We start from the raw sequence: 19,366 nt of genomic DNA, 5'->3' as shown, positions 1-19,366 counted from the left end.
GAGACTCCACCACACTCCTTGGCAGCAAATTCCACTGTCGAACAGCTCTTACTGTCAGAAAGTTCTTCCTAATGTTTAGGTGGAATCTTCTTTCTTGTAGTTTGGATCCATTGCTCCGTGTTCGCTTCTCTGGAGCAGCAGAAAACAACCTTTCTCCCTCCTCTATATGACATCCTTTTATATATTTGAACATGGCTATCATATCACCCCTTAACCTCCTCTTCTCCAGGCTAAACATGCCCAGCTCCCTTAGCCGTTCCTCATAAGGCATCGTTTCCAGGCCTTTGACCATTTTGGTTGCCCTCCTCTGGACACGTTCCAGTTTGTCAGTGTCCTTCTTGAACTGTGGTGCCCAGAACTGGACACAGTACTCCAGGTGAGGTCTGACCAGAGCAGAATACAGTGGCACCATTACTTCCCTTAATCTAGATGCTATACTCCTATTGATGCAGCCCAGAATTGCATTGGCTTTTTTAGCTGCCGCGTCACACTGTTGGCTCATGTCAAGTTTGTGGTCAACCAAGACTCCTAGATCCTTTTCACATGTACTGCTCTCAAGCCAGGTGTTACCCATCTTGTATTTGTGCCTCTCATTTTTTTTGCCCAAGTGCAATACTTTACATTTCTCCCTGTTAAAGTTCATCTTGTTTGTTTTGGCCCAGTTCTCCAATCTGTCACGGTCGTTTTGAAGTGTGATCCTGTCCTCTGGGGTGTTAGCCACCCCTCCCAGTTTGGTGTCATCTGCAAATTTGATCAGGATGCCCTTGAGTCCATCATCCAAGTCGTTGATAAAGATGTTGAATAAGACCGGGCCCAAGACAGAACCCTGTGGCACCCCACTAGTCACTCTTTTCCAGGATGAAGAGGAACATAAAGAAGGCTGATCACCGAAGAATTGATGCTTTTGAATTATGGTGCTGGAGGAGACTCTTGAGAGTGCCATGGACTGCAAGAAGATCAAACCGATCCATTCTGAAGGAAATCAGCCCTGAGTGCTCACTGGAAGGACAGATCTTGAAGCTGAGGCTCCAATACTTTGGCCACCTCATGAGAAGAGAAGACTCCCTGGAAAAGACCATGACGTTGGGAAAGATGGAGGGCACAAGGAGAAGGGGATGACAGAGGACAAGATGGTTGGACAGTGTTCTCGAAGCTACCAGCATGAGTTTGACCCAACTGCGGGAGGCAGTGGAAGACAGGAGTGCCTGGCGTGCTCTGGTTCATGGGGTCACGAAGAATCGGACACGACTAAACAACAATATAGGGGAGAGCTGTTTTCATTGGAGAGCGAGAGAGCAGAGACTGTCTTCACCTTACCTTCGAGGGGTTTGACAATCTGCAGTTTGTCTGGGAGGAGGGAACGTAAGCTGCTGCTGGAGGTACCAGAGAAATCAGTCAGTTCTGTACTGCTCCCCAATGAAAGGCAGCTCTCCACTGGGGTGCTACAGCCACTAAATTCTTCTTTCTGGTCAGTCAGCAAAGAGATCTGGCGCTCCCATTCCTCTTCAAAGAACTGCTTTTCGCTCAAGTAGTTCTGCCGACGGAGGGAAAGTCTGTGTAGAGCAGTGGCTAAGTCGTTTTGTCCAGGGATGCCAGGATGGCTGAGTTTTTGAGCTTCCCTGCTGAAAGTACAAAAAATACAAAATGTTATTATCTCTTATCTCTTCGCAAATAGAAGAGAGGTCAATATATAGTCTGTCAACTTCACTTTATAGATGCCTTGTACCTAGCATTGCTCTGAATTCTAGGAAACTAAAAAATCAGGGCAGTTTTGAAATCAGGGCAGTTTTGAAAGGTTCTGTCTGCTATTTAGATTGAAACTGGTGCCCAGAGATCATTCATTTTATTTGTATGCTGATTTTCCACACAAGGAATCACGCTCAAGGTGGCTTACAACAAAGGAAACAGAAATGCATTTTGAAATCAAACACAGCAAAACAACTTAATAACAACATAATAAAACAACAACAAGTATAAAACCATACGAAACTGTAACTATAACAAGGTTACATTCATGACATCCAACAGCAAAAATAACAAGGTTGACAGTTTCCCTTCTCCCAAGATGAGATGAAAATCTACTCCTTTATCTCATGAGCCACTTTGGTTAAAACGTCCAATTGCATAGCAAGCAGAGAAAAAACTTTCCAAAATATATAGTAGATGGGTGCAGTTGAAAACCACATTTAACACCAGTTGTTACTATGGGCTGAATTAGTGGTGCTACTCTACCGGTAGTAATTTGCACGAAACTTCATCTAGTATGGGTGCGAAGTTCTCTCTGCAACATTGGAATGTCATCATTTCACAGGAGAAAACAGAGCTTTCCATCAAGAATGGATGCAGGCTTGAGAATAGCATGCCCACCACCAAGGAAGTCTGTGCAGAAGAATCAAAATGGTCTTCCTCTTTGTTGCTCAACCATACTCCCTACTGAATGAACTCCCTTCTGCCATACAATAATTGTAGCCCGTGACTACTTCCCTGTTTTAACTGCCTTCAGTGCTCCATTGCTAATGGGTTTGTTCCACCGAGTTGTTTTATTCATCTTGCATTTACTGCTTTGAGGGTTTGGGTAGTTGTTTTTTTAAAAGTCTGTTTACAACATACCAGGTTAAGGTTCTCACAGGAATTACAAATTTGTACACACAAATAAAATAATTGTGTTAAAACAGGAATGGCCGGTGGGTGGCGGTAGATCCGTACATTTTAGTGTTACCTATGATAATAGAAACCTAGACAGCATCTTAAAAAGCAGAGACATCACCTAGCTAACAAAGGTCCGTATAGTTAAAGCTATTGTTTCCCCAGTAGTGATGTATGGAAGTGAGAGCTGGACCATAAAGAAGGCTGATCACCGAAGAATTGATGCTTTTGAATTATGGTGCTGGAGGAGACTCTTGAGAGTCCCATGGACTGCAAGAAGATCAAACCTCTCCATTCTGAAGGAAATCAGCCCTGAGTGCTCACTGGAAGGACAGATCCTGAAGCTGAAGCTCCAATACTTTGGCCACCTCATGAGAGGAGAAGACTCCCTGGAAAAGACCCTGATTTTGGGAAAGATGGAGGGCACAAGGAGAAGGGGATGACAGAGGACGAGTTGGTTGGACAGTGTTCTTGAAGCTACCAGCATGAGTTTGACCAAACTGCGGGAGGCAGTGGAAGACAGGAGTGCCTGGTGTGCTCTGGTCCATGGGGTCATGAAGAGTCAGACACAACTAAACGACTAAACAACAACAACAACAACATGATAATAGTAACTCTCCCCCCAACAAGTTCATTCTATCTACACTAAGCAAGTTCAATTCTCATTGGGCTGAGTTGAGTTGTGGCTTCCCACCCTTTTGGGGTTTGTTTGGTTTTGTTTAGCATTTTTTTTTTTTAAAAAAGACCTCTGCAAACCTCAGGATCCCCCCCCCCCCAAGCAGGCTGCTAACATCCTTCTTGCGCATGGATTGTACTGATTTGGCTACATAAGCAATTGCACCCAGGGAAGTGAAATCAGTGCTGGTGGATATGACTTCTTACTTGGAAAGGTTCTCTGAGCTGGTCTTCTGAGACAGAGTCGTCTTTCCTTCCACCTGCCTCAAGTCAGAATGGAAAGGCTTTGCCGTCATGACAACACTTGAGCGATTTGACCCTGGAATGGGTAGCGGGGCAGGACACAAAGCGGAACGGCCACGGGCAATGTTGGCAACTCTGACAGTATCAAATATGCGCTTCTGTTGAACCCTGAAAGAAAAAAGAAAGACCGACCGATAATGGACACAGAAAAGCATTGAAATTCTGACCAAGCAGATAGGGAAAGTCGTTCCATGTGTGGCTAAATATGATTTGCTAGAATTCTAAATAATATAAAGCTTAACTTCCAGAGCAGTCATTTTGTGAAAAAGCCCAAACAAGTGCAAACTCCAAAGGGACTGCGCCCCATAGTACACAATCTTTTCACCTGCACAGGCCAGTAGCCTCATTTCTCAGTTACCGCTTTTGCCATCCCAGGGGTTCGTGTGTCCTCACATTTGCCAGCTAGCCCCCTTCCCCCAAGTTCTTTGCAGATGGCGTTACCATCCCCTTTCTGTATCCCATCAAGTGTCCTTTGCTACGATTGGCACCATTTCCACTTCTTCCTCCTTCCACACCTGTGCAGTTGGTATTCCTTATCCTTATTAATTAAAATATTTACCACTGTGCCTTTGAAAAATAATGCAAGGCTTACAATAAGGTAAAGAAACTTCAGAGTGCATCGTGAACACTGTGAAACAGAAGCAGCAGGGGAAAAGCTTTTAGAGCGGCAGTGCCAAAGCCACACTGTCTTCATTTTTTTTTATATAAATTTTTTATTGGTTTTACAAAATTTTTTAAACAATACAAACATAAAAAGACATACAAACATGTATAATTTCATAACCTTTTTCTCATAAACCTCTCTTCTCAGACTCCCCCATACCTCCCCTTCCTGCATCCCAATGTCCAAAATTATTTCAGCAACTTCTAGATAATTTTATCAAACACATGTCTTCCTAATCTTTCCTTCAACTTAATCTTATATCGCTGTAATCTCCCTTTCTTTCTCAAAACCTCGGCATTTTAGCATTCATCAACTTTGTAATAGTTCTTAAGATAGATTTTAAATTTCTTCCAGTCTTCTTCCGCCGTCTCTTTCCCCTGGTCGCGGATTCAACCAGTCATCTCCACCTGTGTCATGTAGTCCATCACTTTCATCTGCCAAAAGCCACACTGTCTTCAAAACTTGAAGAGTTGCAACAGAAATACAGTGGTGCCCCGCAAGACGAATGCCTCGCAAGACGGAAAACCCGCTAGACGAAAGGGTTTTCCGTTTTTGAGCTGCTTCGCAAGACGAATTTCCCTATGGGCTTGCTTCGCAAGACGAAAACGTCTTGCAAGTCTTGCGATTTTTTTTCGCTTCCCCCCCTTTTTCTAAGCCGCTAATAGCCTTTTAGCCACTAAGCCGCTAAGCCTTTAATAGCCGCTAATCCGCTAATAGCGCTAATCCGCTAATAGGGTTGCTTCGCAAGACGAAAAAACCGCTAGACGAAGAGACTCGCGGAACGGATTATTTTCGTCTTGCGAGGCACCACTGTACAAGGCTATCCATGGAGCACTCAAGAAGTGCCAACAACCCTGAGTTCCAGTCGGCTGCAAATTGTAGGATATTATGGAGGAAAAGACTTGCCTGTTGCGTTCCTAAATTTAAATATATTTTTCTGTAGATACTCTTTTGTGAGAATAAATAGGTTATTGTATTTTAGTGTTTTAATAGGTTATTGTATTTTAGTGTTTTGTTGGAAGCCACCTGGAGTGGCTGGAGGGGCCCAGCCAGATGGACGGGGTATAAATAAATTATTATTATTAATATTAATTATTATTATTATTATTATTATTATTATTATTATTATTATTATGTGTTCCCCCACATCACCACTCCGACTTTTGCTGCATTTTGGACTGCACTCACACCCGATTCTTGTGTTACATTGGGGACGAGGTAGTTGCTGCGTGCCAAATAACCTTGCATTACTAGGGTTACATAAGCAGTGCAGGACCACCTACGGTTAAGTGACCACCACCATCACATAAAAAGAGGCCTTAGATATTCTTATACACAGATGGGAATAGCTGGGAAGGGGGATATGGGATCCATAACTTCCTCAGCTAGCAGTGAAATGTACTTTTAAAAGATTTCAGGAGGATTAAAGCTCCGGCGGTGAATTCTTTCCTTTTTTTTTGGTGCAGACCTTATAGTTACTAGAAATAAATGACAACTTCTTTCACCTCTATGTTTTACGGAATCTTTTAGAGTTTAATATGAATTAAAAATAAACTAGGATATGATGTTAAAGCCCTAAAATACTGGTCAAGAAGGAATTTCAAGAAGAAATTATGATATGAATTCTGAAACAACTTTAAAAGGTTGTACTCGAATGTGCATAACAATAATTTCGTCACAGCTGCTGATGTCGTATGACCACGCAATGCATATGGAGGAATGCTGGTTTCTCAAACGCTTCAATATTTAAAGACAAAGAAAATGGAGCCTCCAGAACCGACTGTGACATGTCAAAATGCATTAAGGGTAGAAAAAACAAGAGCTGCACTTACTTTTGCTTAGAGAGGGATTCCTCATCCAGACTCAGCTCTCTTCGCATTGTTCCCTCAATCTCTGCTGCCAAAGACTCCTTAAAGTCAAGCAGATATTGGTGTTTAATGCCCAAGTAAGAATTGAAAACACACGTTTTCTTTGCTCAGGCTGACCACATTAAGAAAATGAAAGGATTAATTTAAAGTGGCTTTCTATACTACATTTTTGTGTGTGTGCGTGCACGTATTTACTGCCTTCTTGGAGCTAAGTATCAAGTCTGGATCCTCCTTTTCTGGAGTCATCCATCTCATCTCTAAGGGCTAGGTGAGTCATTCTTGTTTTTAATACCCCTCTACCACTCGGTCATTAGAGACTGTTTTACTAAAAGAGATGTTCCTATTGGTTATTTAGAAAGGGAGATATTAAGGTAGAAAAAACAACTTTCTCTGCAGAGTAATTGAGAAGCTTCAGCAACGTAACTTTCTAGGGTATGTTCCCTATACCCAGATAGGACACAATAAATATCCCTTTATTCTAAGTAATGAATCAATATGTTCTCATTTCAACATTCCCTCCAGAAAAAAAAATCCACCATACTTATGGCTGGCTTCAGTGAGAATTCACTATGAACAAGACTGAGGTTGCTAACAGAACCAGGGAAGCCAAAGGAAACTAAACTAACAAGTTGTGGATCAAGAATCAAGTTATATTTAAAATGGTTCAGAACTGTAACACCATTGTGGTTCTGTAAAATCTGGATGCTGAAGTTAACTATTGTGCCAAGTCTGAGGTCAGAAATGTATATGTTTATTGCTGAATTTCCGTAATTCAGTTGCAATGAGAAATTTCCCAACATTAACGAAGGAATTAAGTCTTTCCTAACAGCAAATTAGCTGTTTCTGCATAGGAAGAAGTATTTCATAGGATCCTTGCTCAAAACAAATGCTTTTAAAATGTTAAGTTCTGACTCTACAGTAGTCAGCAAGGCATAACACTGAGACCTTACTAGGCAGACAAGTGGGAAATAATCACAATATGTACATGGAATAAAGCCTGAATAAATAATTATCCAAAAGTTTTATTAAGCATCCTTTCAAAGTTTGCACATTCTTTCTAGCCACATGCTATTCTAGTAACTCCTTCTTTATTTTGTGTGCACAACTGTGACCAGTTACCACTAAAGGCTAAATACAACACAGTCTCAGATGACCATGCTGTGTAGTTTTTTTTTCCTTGACGAAAAGAGATAAGGAGGAAAAATGAAGCAGCTGCTTTTCCCACAGTCATCCTTGACAAACAGATGACTAAAGATCAGTCGGGGGTATCTATTCCTGCTTCCTCCCTCTGACGATGGAACAGGAGAAGGCGAAAAAAACAGGCACAGAGGTCACTAAGTGATTGGCTGAAAAGTCTGCCTGATGGGTGAGGGGAGAGTAATAATGCTGTAATGAGGATGCAAAGCCCGGAACAAAAGTCCCAGATTCTAGACTGCACTGCTGGGACTGAAGAAGCAACCTTTCTTGGAGTCCTTCTGCTAAATGTTTTATGGAAAGAGTGAACCATGATACCAGAACGACAGTGACCTATGGGCCACACTAAGACAAACCATCATGCCTTAAGCATGAATGCAAGGTCCCTAGGGAGGAGCAAAGCAATCATTTCACTCCTTACAAGAAGTCCACAAACTAAGGCTGATGTATACTAGAAATGTCAAAAGCCTCCTTGTGCAGAATTGCCTTGTTTTTATTTATGGTACATTTAGGTACCCCTGCCCGTACGGGCCAGTCGTGTCCGACTCTAGGGTTGTGCGCCCATCTCACTTAAGATGCCGGGGGCCAGCGCTGTCCGGAGACACTTCCGGGTCACGTGGCCAGCATGACGAAGCTGCTCTGGCGAGCCAGCACCAGCGCAGCACACGGAAAAGCCGTTTACCTTCCCGCTATAAAGCGGTACCTATTTATCTACTTGCACTTAGGGGTGCTTTCGAACTGCTAGGTGGGCAGGAGCTGGGACCGAAAGACGGGAGCTCACCCTGCCGCGGGGATTCGAACCGCCGACCATGTGATCGGCAAGCCCTAGGCACTGAGGTTTTACCCACAGCGCCACCCGCGTCCATTTGCGGGTAAATGGTACATTTACACCCCTGCTTTCACCATTAACTCTTAGGTGGACATCTCAGGACATCTCCCTTCCAGAATCTGCCTAGCTTCAACAAGGAGTCTGCATATTTCAGCAGAACATGCGGTAGCGCCTTCCTCCTCTTCCAGCTGGTTTGTGAGGTGTGATCCACAATGGCAAACACTGAACAACGGAGGAGACGTCGGGGAAGCTCTCTTTAGAAATGACAAAAGCGGAAGGCTAAATTTAAAAGATGGAATCATAGCATGGCAGAAGTGGAGACCATTAGATCCCTGAGCAAACTGGCAGCTCTCTTGAAGAGACAAGGACAGTCACGGTTCAAGTTTGCCCTTGAGGTTTCATGTTACTTAGAACCAGCTGCCGGTATCAAAGAAAAGCCTTGTTGAGTTACCACAGGAAAGGCTCCGCATGACTGTGGGCGGCAGAGAAGGGCGGCGTGGCTGGCTTTGCTGCGAAGCCCCTTTGCTTCTTCCTGAGATTCATGCAACATCCCCAGACACTCTGCACTCCGCTCTTGCAAGTCATGCAGCTGGAAGAACACAAAATGTCAGTCATTTAGTAGGCAGAAAGAACAAAGCTACTGAAGAGGGGGGGGGGGGAATCGCACGTAATCCAAGGAAATATTATTGCATTCCACTTTGGTATGTACAGAGAACAGCACAAAAATGATAACCCTAAAAAAAACCAAAGCGTCACCCAACACTTCAGAATCCAGGGCTCCGACTTAATGTCTCTTGCTTTGTCTAAGTAGGGGCATGTTCCTAATTTTCTTCTTTACAGGTGTCAAGGCAAATGGCATAAAAGGGCTTTTTAGCAGCAAGGAAATCTGAAGTTTAAACATGCTGTTTTCAGGAATCGCTTCCTTCTTCAAAGTTGAAGGGGAATTTCCGACGGCTATATTTTTATGTGGGAATTCTTCCATTTTAACAACAATTTGTTTCATAAAATTATCAGAAACATAAAAAACACATATCAGTCAGACTAGGCAATTTCAAAATTAACTTTTTAAGATATCTATATCAGGGAAATATTTTTTTCCTTAATCCACAGTTCTTTGGACATATTAAAATCAATATGTTGACATGCCTTCAGTACTTTTATTTTCTCTTAAAACTTAAGCAATATAAGGGAAGGGCTGCTTTCAATTTGCTTAAATTTAACATATTAAGTATCCTCTATTGATTTTTTTCCTGGTCAATTATTTTCCAGTATTAATTACTGGAAAAAACTCCTGAGATATTTACACAACCTGTAAAATGAAAATGGCAATTTTCTTTTTAGCTTTGCCTATTCAACGCAGGTCAAATAAAAATAAGCTGAACTGCAGCCAATACCATTTGGGGTATGAAAAAAATTCCATCAAATATTCAACATTTTCTACCCAGCCACCCACACTGCTGAGTGTTTTTCATGGCAGAAGACAGTTCACATTCTCCTTTCTCCTTCCCTCCTCACTTTTCAAATGTGAAAGTACAAAGATCAATACCTCTGCTGTCAGCTGTCTCTGAGCATCTTTGGAAGCTTGTAGGTGCAATTTCAACTCTTCCTTTTCAATTACATGCTGAGGGAACACAGAAGATGGTTATTTCAGCCTTCCTTTCCAGAATATTATTGGAAGTAACAATCATTTAGCACAAGGAACTGCCCCCCCCCCCAATCAATGGTGGCAAACTGGATCTGACTGGCAGACCAGAACCAGAACTGGCCTACCCTCTACAGATCACTTTTTACTACCCCAACCTTTCACCTTATGTCATTTGACAGGTGACTGAACTTTGAAGAAGCACTTAAATTGTGCTCACAGTTCTCTTTTGCAGCCCCGGCTTGAATTCAAGCAACAGCTGTAAAGAACCCATTCAACAGCGATCAATTCCACTTGGGAGTTCCTGAATGGAGCTGGTTCCTGGAAGGACCTCCATTTGGTGACCTCAAATGGAACCATCAGCAGTACCTTCCCAATTGTTGCCCTGCTAGTGTGGGATAAAAAGGTAAAGGACCCCTGACAGTTAAGTCCAGTTGCAAATAACTCTGGGGTTGCAGAGCTCATCTCGCTTTACTGGCCGAGGGAGCCGACGTTTGTCGGCAGACGGTTTTTCCGGGTCATGTGGCCAGCATGACTAAGCTGCTTCTGGCGAAACCAGAGCTGTGCATGGAAACGCCGTTTAGCTTCCTGCCGGAGCGGTACCTATTTATCTACGTGCACTTTGACATGCTTTCAAACTGCTAAGTTGGCAGGAGCAGGGACCGAGCAATGGGAGCTCACCCCGTCGCGGGGATTCGAACCGCCGACCTTCTGATTGGCAACCCCTAGGTTCAGTGGTTTAGACCACAGCGCCACCTGCGTCCCTGTGGGATAACTTGCCCCAAATCATATGATGTCAGGTGTGGGAGAGGTGAGTGTGGCTGGGGAAAAACCTCTTTGCAGGCCAGAGACCTGACAAGCCTAAACTGTCCCATGGAGCAAATGTTCCCCATCCCTGCTCTAGCCTACGAGCACACAAACCTCTTTAATTTTATGCTGAAGATCAACAATCTGGGACAAGAGGGATGAGATCTCTTCCTGGTACTGAAGCAGCTCTTCATTCTTCCTTGCCAGCTCCTCACTCATTCTTGCTATCTGAGCATTCGTTTCCCCTAAAATATGCAGCACAATACATGGTAAGTCAAGGAAATGACTTAACTAAGTACTGCCCATACTAAAATAACATAATAAGGCTTTCGCAAACCTAAGTTGTTGTGGGGGGTGGGGAATCGTAACGAAACAGCAGCAAAAGTCAGAAACATCCAAATGGTAAAAAAGCAATCAAGGGAGGAATCCATTCCTGCACCTTGGTCATCATCAGTGCAAGTTTCCCAGACAGTATTATCCCCCCTCTCTGCTCCTGCATGCTGTTCTGGGGGTTCTCCCCATCAAGCCAATTTTGGCAGGAGGAGGAGAGGGAAAGCTCTGTTGTGCTAACTGTTGTCCTTGTGCAGTCATCTGCCAGCAGGGCTCAACAGTTGACACCCACGGCAAGATGGCAACCATCCTTACTCCAGCCCAGGTGTTCTAGATTCTGCTTCTTACAGCAGCACTGGCCTTAGTCATAGCTAACACTAACTGGAATTTTGATATCAGCATCATACCATTGTTTCAACGACCTTGCAAATACTAGTTAACACAAGATTTGTTCAGATTCCAGTCTTGACCACATTAAGGCTGGCATTATGGGACATTAAAGGACATGGGGAAGTCACACACAACCCTGTAGTTCATTTTGATAGCTAGGTAGGTAATTAGAAACATCAGGTCGGTAATACATAAAATTCTTTAGTAGGTTTGTTCTAGGTATGTATGTGCAGAATTGAGAAACTGATATTGGTAAAGCAAACCTGGAGTTATCAGTAGGAGTTCTACAAGATCTTTAAGTTTGTGTGTCTGTTTTGAAAAAGGCCACTTTAAAAAGGATTTGCATCGGTATGTTACATAGCAGAGATTATTTGCTATAACTGGATGAGAACAACTAAAAGCTAGAAAGGTTGTTGAGAAGTGGCTCTTTTATTTAGATGATGTTAGAATTCAAAGTTTTTGAAAACCCCATATCTCACCTACAAAGTTTCAAGGGAGCCAAGAATAATGTAGTAATTCCTGGGCTTGCATTAAAGATGGTATTCTACTCGTTAAGACAGAACCAATTGCAAACTGTATTAAAGCATCAAAAATGTTAGTTGAAAACTTTTAGAAAAATATTATGACTGCTAAACATGAGAGATTAGAAAATGATCTGGAATATCATGCTTACATTAGAGAGAGAAAGAGGTTTGGGGAAAAAACAAAAATGTACCAGCTTTACAGGAGACAGAAATTCAAACAGTAATCTGTTTAGACCAGTGAGAAACTATTTTACAACATGGTATAAATTTTCTGCTATTTTCATTTATACTTTTTCATGTTTCTTTACAGAAGTGTATTTGCATTGTTGCCTGTGTCAAAATTTGCTTTATGAATCCTTGGGCTCGTATGCAGCATGTTTAGAAAACTTAACATCTTTAAGGGAGCTCAATGCTAGTAAGGCTAATTGCTTATACTGTACAGATTTATGACATGGAAAGATAGGAGTGTGGCTGATGAGTTTATATTCAAAGATAAAAATATTTTTCTTATTCCTAGGGGAAGAAACCACCTATAGACTTACTGATCTCTTTGACACAGTCACTGACCAGCTGCTGCTCCTTCTCTTCGTATGTCATGGTTTCAGTCTTCAGATGGGAGGCCTTCAGAAACATTCAGAAGTCTTCATTAATTTTAAAGGTAGCCCTGAATGTAAATAGATTCTCTCCTCTACCCATTCCCCGACCGATCAAAAATAAGTTCACTATATCCTAAGATGTTGTGAATTTGACAATTAAGTGTGTCATTTGTTTCCATTTAAGCCACTTCCTTCACTTCAGGAAACACCAATTGCCATGAACAAATATGAAGTTGGGTGGTTATACAAATCAACCAACCACATTCGAAAATGGGCACTTCAAAGGAAAATGTTTACTGCAAAAGCTGTCAGAGAAAGCAAGGTAATTAAGATTAACATTTCTGTTTGATCCACCTTGAGTTCAACATACTGCTAATTACCATGGCATTTTCTTTTTCAAATATGTAGACGTTTTTGTTAAACCTTAGCAATGTGTCACTGTACTTATGTTGAATGTCTGCACTGATGCATCATAATGCATATTTTATTTTTCTGGTATCTTCTCTCTCTCTTATTTTTCCTTCTGTATTTTTTTCCTTATAATTCTAAAACACACACACACACACAAACACACTGTCAGAGAAATCCACCAGCCTGAAAACAAATGAAATCACCAATATCATGCAAGATGTTGGAGAATATAGCTTTAAAAAATGGAGGTTTTCGTAATTAGTATTTTCATTTGAAATACAAAAAAGACAATAAGCCTTCAGTAAAAGACAAAAGTCACTTTCAATCTAAAATAAAGACTTGGTAAATATATAAAGAATAACCAACTGAACAATGTGGAGATAGACAATGTATCTATGGGCTTTATGAGACTGAACTCTAAACTAAATCCTCAAGGACCATCTTGGCTGCGGGTTCTAGAGGACCTACTCCCTGCCTTAGAGGCCTTTTCCACCTGGCCTGGAATGGTGGGGCCCCGACTGACTCCAGCTACAAAAGCTGAGGCTGCTGAAGCCACAGACCATCTTGGCTGTCACTTAGTGCAGAGCCAGGTCATCGAGCCTGAGCTTCCACAGCTGCCACCCACCATGAACCACCATTGGCAGGATTGGCAGCAACAGTAGCTATGTTCTATGCTTATGATATTTTAAAAAGGTAAAGGGACCCCTGACCATTAGGTCCAGTTGTGACCGACTCTGGGGTTGTGGCGCTCATCTTGCTTTATTGGCTGAGGGAGGCGGCGTACAACTTCCGGGTCATGTGACCAGCATGACTAAGCCACTACTGGTGAACCAGAGCAGCACACGGAAACGCCGTTTACCTTCCCGCCGGAGCGTTACCTATTTATCTACTTGCACTTTGACGTGCTTTCAAACTGCTAGGTTGGCAGGAGTATGATATTTTATTCTCTTGTTAATTAGATGTGCATTTTATATTTGACTTCCTTTAGTAATGCTTTATTTTGGAATGTCTAAGACATTTTTTGTTAACTTTGCTGCATTAGATGTGCATTCTGTGCGGCAGCTGATCTCCTTTGTAATGTTTTATTTTGAAATCTTTAAGATAACATGTGAGCATCCTGTTAAATGCTCTGAATGTATACTTTATAACTGTTTTATTCCGGATTGTTTTATTTAATGGTTTAAGATGTTGTAAACTGCTTTGAAAATTTTCTTTAAAATGCAAGTACTGAAATGAAATGATGATGATATCATAAGCTTGTCCTGAGTTTTAGTAAATCCTTAAGATCTGTTTCCCAATTCCAGTTAAGAATGCTTGACAGAAATATGAACGTAGCTAAACTTACCTTTGTCCGAAGAGAAATGTTTTCCTCCTCCAGTTCCCTGAGTTTATCCTGCAATATATCCAACTGTAGAAGACTCTGTGACAGGTTGAAGGACTCATTGAAGCGCAGGGGCGTGGAACAGCTGGAGTCCGTCTCGCTTTCTTCAGAAGCAATGGACACGACACGAAGCAGCTCATCTTTTTTTGTTAGTTCATGCTGCAACTGGTGAACCTGATTTCAAACAACTTTTTTTTACTGAACACGGTCAACGATGCACAACATTGCAACCACCTCCAATGAATTGTGGCTCTAGATTGCAGGGCTCCACCCATTTCTCTGCGGTAGCTACCTATGTTGAACTGCCAATTGAAATATACTTTTGAGACTCAATGAGTAACTCTGCTTAAATTGCTTGCCAAGTTCCGCACTGTCCTACAAGACATGTTATAGTATTGTTTTTCCCACTGTACATAGGACACTGACCAAGCATTACAGCATTTTTCATACTGAATTTGCTGGCTGATTTGACTTCTTCATCACATTATGTTTCTTTTTTTCCTTCCATTTTTTTTTATTGATTTTCCACATTTATCACAGAAATGACATAACAGAACAACACACAACAGAGAAAAGCATACTACGCTACAAAAAACTAAACACACAAGAAAAAGAAATTACTTTTTCAAATACCTAATTCTCATTACATTAATAACTGACTTCCTCGAATCCCCTCTAACTGAATTTCATTATATCACCTGTATAAGTTTTCCAAATTCATATTTCTAATGATATTAACTCTTTTCATTTACTAACTTCTTCTCCTTTATTAATATTGTACTCCATAATATTTACTTCCACATGTTCATATTCTACCCCTAAGCCTATTTGTTACTTCCAATAATTTTCTATTTATCTAAATATTCTTTAAATTTCTTCCAATCCTCTTGAGTCTCCTCTTCTTTCTGGTCAAGGAATCTTCCAGTCAGGTCAGCCAGCTCCATAAAGTCCAGCATCTTCATCTGCCACATCACATTATGTTTCAAATAAATATACATTTCTGTAGAGGGTTTAGTCTGATGCAATCATCTGATCTTCCACCATGCAGCAAGCACCTCGGGCCACTTAAAATGCTTCAGGTTTAATACTACTTACCTTATCAAAGGCTTGTCCCAGTTGTTCTTCCAGAGCTTCATTTTGCTCAGTTAGGATATGGTTCCGTTTAAGTAGGGCTTGTCCAATTCGTGCTGCCAATTCAAGGTCCCGATCTCTCTGCTCAGAAAGACCAAGAGAGGACTTCACGATCCTGCCTAAATTTAAGATCGGCATTTAAGGTCTTGCCTGTGTGCCTGCTGTTAAAATTGACTAGGTGCTGAGCACACAAGACAGGGCCTTCACAACGGTAGCTCTGCTGATGTGAAACTATCTTCCAGGTAACATTTATTTGCTTAGTCCATTCAGACCTGGCATTCAAGAAAGCCTTAAGAGTTTCTTTCTACTATTGCCTCTCCTTAAGAATTTGCCCGATCTAATTTGTTATCTCTTATGTGCCTGTTTATCTGTATCTACACACTGGGCTAGTAAATTCGTACCAAACCAGTTAAAAAACAAACAAGCTATTGTTTAATGTGAACAATCATCACATTGGTGCGAGCAGCTAATGCAGTGCTTGAATTATTCTTCTCTTGTGGTTGCCACAACTTCTGGGAACAAAGCCAATGCCTATTTTGACATGACGTTCAAATCGAGGCGAGGTTCGTGGTTTGTAAGAGCCAACATGGCGACTCTGGCACTCAGTCAGTGAGCTCCAGCTGTTTAAACATCCTTTAATAATTATCTGCAGATCTTTAAAATGTGACGTATTTTTGCCTAAACATTCCCTTTTAATTCTCAGACCAATTCTTGGTAGCACAGCAGTTTATGACTTGAGTCATAAATCTTTTTGCCTGCTACAATTTTTTAAGGAGATCTTGTAACTCAGACATTTGCTTTGAGGAATGTCTGTAGCTCAGTCAGTTTTGGGCACCTCTAGGTATGTCTGGGAGAGCTCAACATCAGCTATACTGAGCTAGGTGGACTAATACTTTGACTCAGCTTAAGGCAGCTTCCTATGTACAGCAATTAAACCTTAACAAGTACAAAAAAAAATAATTACTGTACCTCAGCCAACAGATGTGTGACCACTTCAACATCATTGCAATTGTTTGTCACCAGCTCTCGTCTGTCCGTGCCAAGAACTGAAAACCGAAAGAACTTCTTAATGTGGTTTAAACAAAACACAGAAGGTTGAATCCAGTGCTCCGCATGCTTTACTCCATTATGCAATTTGACTTGTTTCCTTTCCTCCCCCTCCATGTGTCCCCAAGATCTGCTCTGAAAGGTCCCCCAACTCCCCAGAGATGATTTTAAGGGTACATGGAGGGGGCAGGAGAGAAAGACGTTCCACTGTGCAAATGGAAGTCCATTGCTGGAGTGTTGGATACCACCCAGAATCCCTAAGTGATACACACTTGGGAACTTCCAGGATACTTGCGAGAATTAGTGGATGGCTTGAAAGACATGTTAAAATGTATATGGAAACCATGAAACAATAACAGTATGGAGCAGTAGAGAGCAAGAGGAATAGGGAAAACAAAACTTTAGCCATTAGTTTTAATGGAAAGGTTTGCAATGGAAGATTAAGAAAAAGCATGACAACCATGGAAGTGTTAAACAACAAGCAATTTCTACTATCTCTTGTCATGCAAAGGGTGGGAACAGGCAGGGACTTGAATTACCTTGGGCATGTTTGCGAGGTCCGGCCAAGGAAGAAGGGGGAAGTTCAAGAAGAGCTAGTACGGAAGAACAGAATAAATGCAGAAGAGGAAAAGGAAAACATCAATAGTTACAAAACTGTTGTGGTTTCTGGATTTGTGGTTCGGTTACGAAAACATACTTGCTATATATAGCCCTGAATGTTCAAGGAACTTCCTATTACTATGTCAGACGTCCTGATGCAGCTGCGGCAATCTGCATGAAGCACGAAATGGCTCAGTAAAAACTGTACATCCAGCACCTGGGTCTGAATCCCTTGCTGGACAGAATGTGTGCATACAGCAGATGGTTAACAGAGTTGACTCCGAGAGTGGCATCTACAGGAAAATCCTCACATGCAGCAATATTTGCACTGCACAGCACCACACAATAGGATCTCTAGACTGAAGCCATGAGGCACATCAACTGTTTACATCTCATAGGACGGAATGGATAAACCCTGAGTCCACGAGGCTCTTTCTACACTGTAGATACTATTGTATTCTGGCCTCAGATCAGGCTTTTTTTTAAAAATGCCAAATTAGAAAAGTAGCTGGGAAACATTTATGCACACAGTTTTATTTGTCAACCAAGTTTTCTCATTTTCTCATGTTGCGGATAATCAAGGAACAATGACACAAACAAAACCTCCTCAGGAGATGAGATTACACATTACCATGAGGCCAGCACCCCCTAGGACAAAACAATTCCAGTCACTTATCCAAATGAATAAACAAATTATATCATTTAAAATTGGACTAGCCATAACATTTTGTAGTGTGTGAGAAGTTGCTCTGTGTCCTCTTTAGCTGTGTGCAGTTGTAAAAGCAACATCTGAGCTATTGTCACGAACATTTTTAATTCCTAGGAATGTTTATGGTGATCTGATGTTTAAGTGTATACATGTCACACAGCAAAGATAGATAACTGAACCTCACCAAGCAAAAATGTGACTGCTTCAAGATCAATTAACTTTAAAAATGGGCACATCACCTGATGAACACTTAGTTGGGCACACTCCAATAAATGAGTGTTCATTATCCACAAGTATCTGAAGAAACCTCATGCCTTGTGGTTCTCATTACTGTATAATGTTCATTGGCTGGTAGGAGCTGATTTGATTTCCCACTAAGGCAGAAACTCTATGCACACTTACCTAGAAGTAAGCCACATGGATACAGTCGGACTTACAGAAAGGTGTGTTTAGGATTGCAGCTTAAAAGGTTTAGGGAATGCATCTAATCCAATGTGCATGAAAATCTTTTAAGACAAATCACAGAACGTTCCAATGATTTACATCGGGTGTGGATATAGGAACATGTTATATAATTTCCATCCCAAAAGCATGGAATGTTGGGCTTTTACTGTGAGAAGGTACAGAGAAGAAGCAACTCCTCAAAGCAGTTATTTCAGAGCTTACTTACTCAGAAGCATGTCTCCATATACTCAATGGTACTTACTCTTAGGAAAGTGTGCATTGGATTGCAGCCTAAAGTTCCCTAAGGAAGGGCTTGTGGGAGCCAAAATAGAATGAACATTAAAGGATATTTTGCATCCCCCTTATTTCTGCCTGTGGTATTGCTGATAAGAAGAGTCTCAAGTTAACTTCTTTTTAACCTCTCCTCCTTTCCCTCCCTTCCCCTGGAGAGTGAACTTACTTTCCTGTGAAAGCTAGCAGCAAAAGTATCCTGGCTCTGCTCCAACCAGTAGGAGGAAAAGTCAGTTCAATAACAAGCAAGCCCTGGTTTTTCCCTTGGTGTAAATCCTAGGTGTGCCGCCACAGAGCAAATACAGATAACTGAACCTTAGCAAGCAAAGATTGACTATTTCAGTATCAATATCAATAATTTCTTAAAAGGTGGGTACATCATTCTATGAACACTGAGCTGTTTTTTCATTGTTTCACTGCTGTACAACTCCAACAAAGAAGTGTTTACCTAGTTATAGTTAACTCACATTATTTATGAATGTTTTGATGTGTTTTGTTTTAAATATCTGATTTTTAAATACTCTGACCAGAAAGGGCCATGGATTATGCAAAGGCCACTAAAATGTAGCTGGGGCACTTTCTGACTTACAGAGTAGCAATACCCTGTGTGCCATAGAGAACAGTAAACACATAGATCGCAAATATTTTTTATGCCTCTATTTATATCCAAATGGCTTACAGCTTATTTGAGAAGAGGTCAGAAAGAGGGAATGAAATCATTCATTTTTCTTAAAGAATGGAAGGACAAATGCTTCACAGCTTAAGTTCTAAGAACAGTTGCTTAGCGATGGTGTGCTCTCAACCAACGGCATTATCAAATTCTTCAAAGTGCTCTAGCAATTTTGCGTTCTCAAAGCACTTCACAAACATTATCTTCAGGGAAT

The 19,366-nt window shown here is 41.4% G+C and overlaps 1 protein-coding gene across 3 annotated transcripts in view; it reads right to left on the bottom strand.

The window, feature by feature from the left end:
- The window catches only part of TRAK2 (trafficking kinesin protein 2), a 47,957-nt gene that overhangs the window by 7,249 nt on the left and 21,342 nt on the right, over positions 1-19,366 (bottom strand). For 2 of the 3 annotated variants that reach the window (XM_082233647.1, XM_082233648.1), the window contains exons 4-14: positions 16,978-17,031; positions 16,361-16,437; positions 15,356-15,472; positions 14,225-14,434; positions 12,415-12,493; positions 10,743-10,873; positions 9,726-9,800; positions 8,631-8,768; positions 6,121-6,197; positions 3,529-3,732; positions 1,318-1,622 (exon numbers count right to left, since the gene is read on the bottom strand). In XM_082233647.1, coding sequence (XP_082089773.1) covers positions 1,318-1,622; positions 3,529-3,732; positions 6,121-6,197; positions 8,631-8,768; positions 9,726-9,800; positions 10,743-10,873; positions 12,415-12,493; positions 14,225-14,434; positions 15,356-15,472; positions 16,361-16,437; positions 16,978-17,031 — 1,467 coding nt within the window. The remainder of the gene's footprint in view (positions 1-1,317; positions 1,623-3,528; positions 3,733-6,120; positions 6,198-8,630; positions 8,769-9,725; positions 9,801-10,742; positions 10,874-12,414; positions 12,494-14,224; positions 14,435-15,355; positions 15,473-16,360; positions 16,438-16,977; positions 17,032-19,366) is intronic. The other variant, XM_082233649.1, reaches the window with a different exon arrangement.

The sequence above is a fragment of the Podarcis vaucheri genome (genome assembly GCF_965113315.1).
Source record: "Podarcis vaucheri genome assembly, chromosome: 1".
Taxonomy (NCBI): domain Eukaryota; kingdom Metazoa; phylum Chordata; class Lepidosauria; order Squamata; family Lacertidae; genus Podarcis; species Podarcis vaucheri.
The sequence above is the reverse complement of the archived record's forward strand: the minus strand, read 5'-3'. Positions and strand labels throughout refer to the sequence as shown.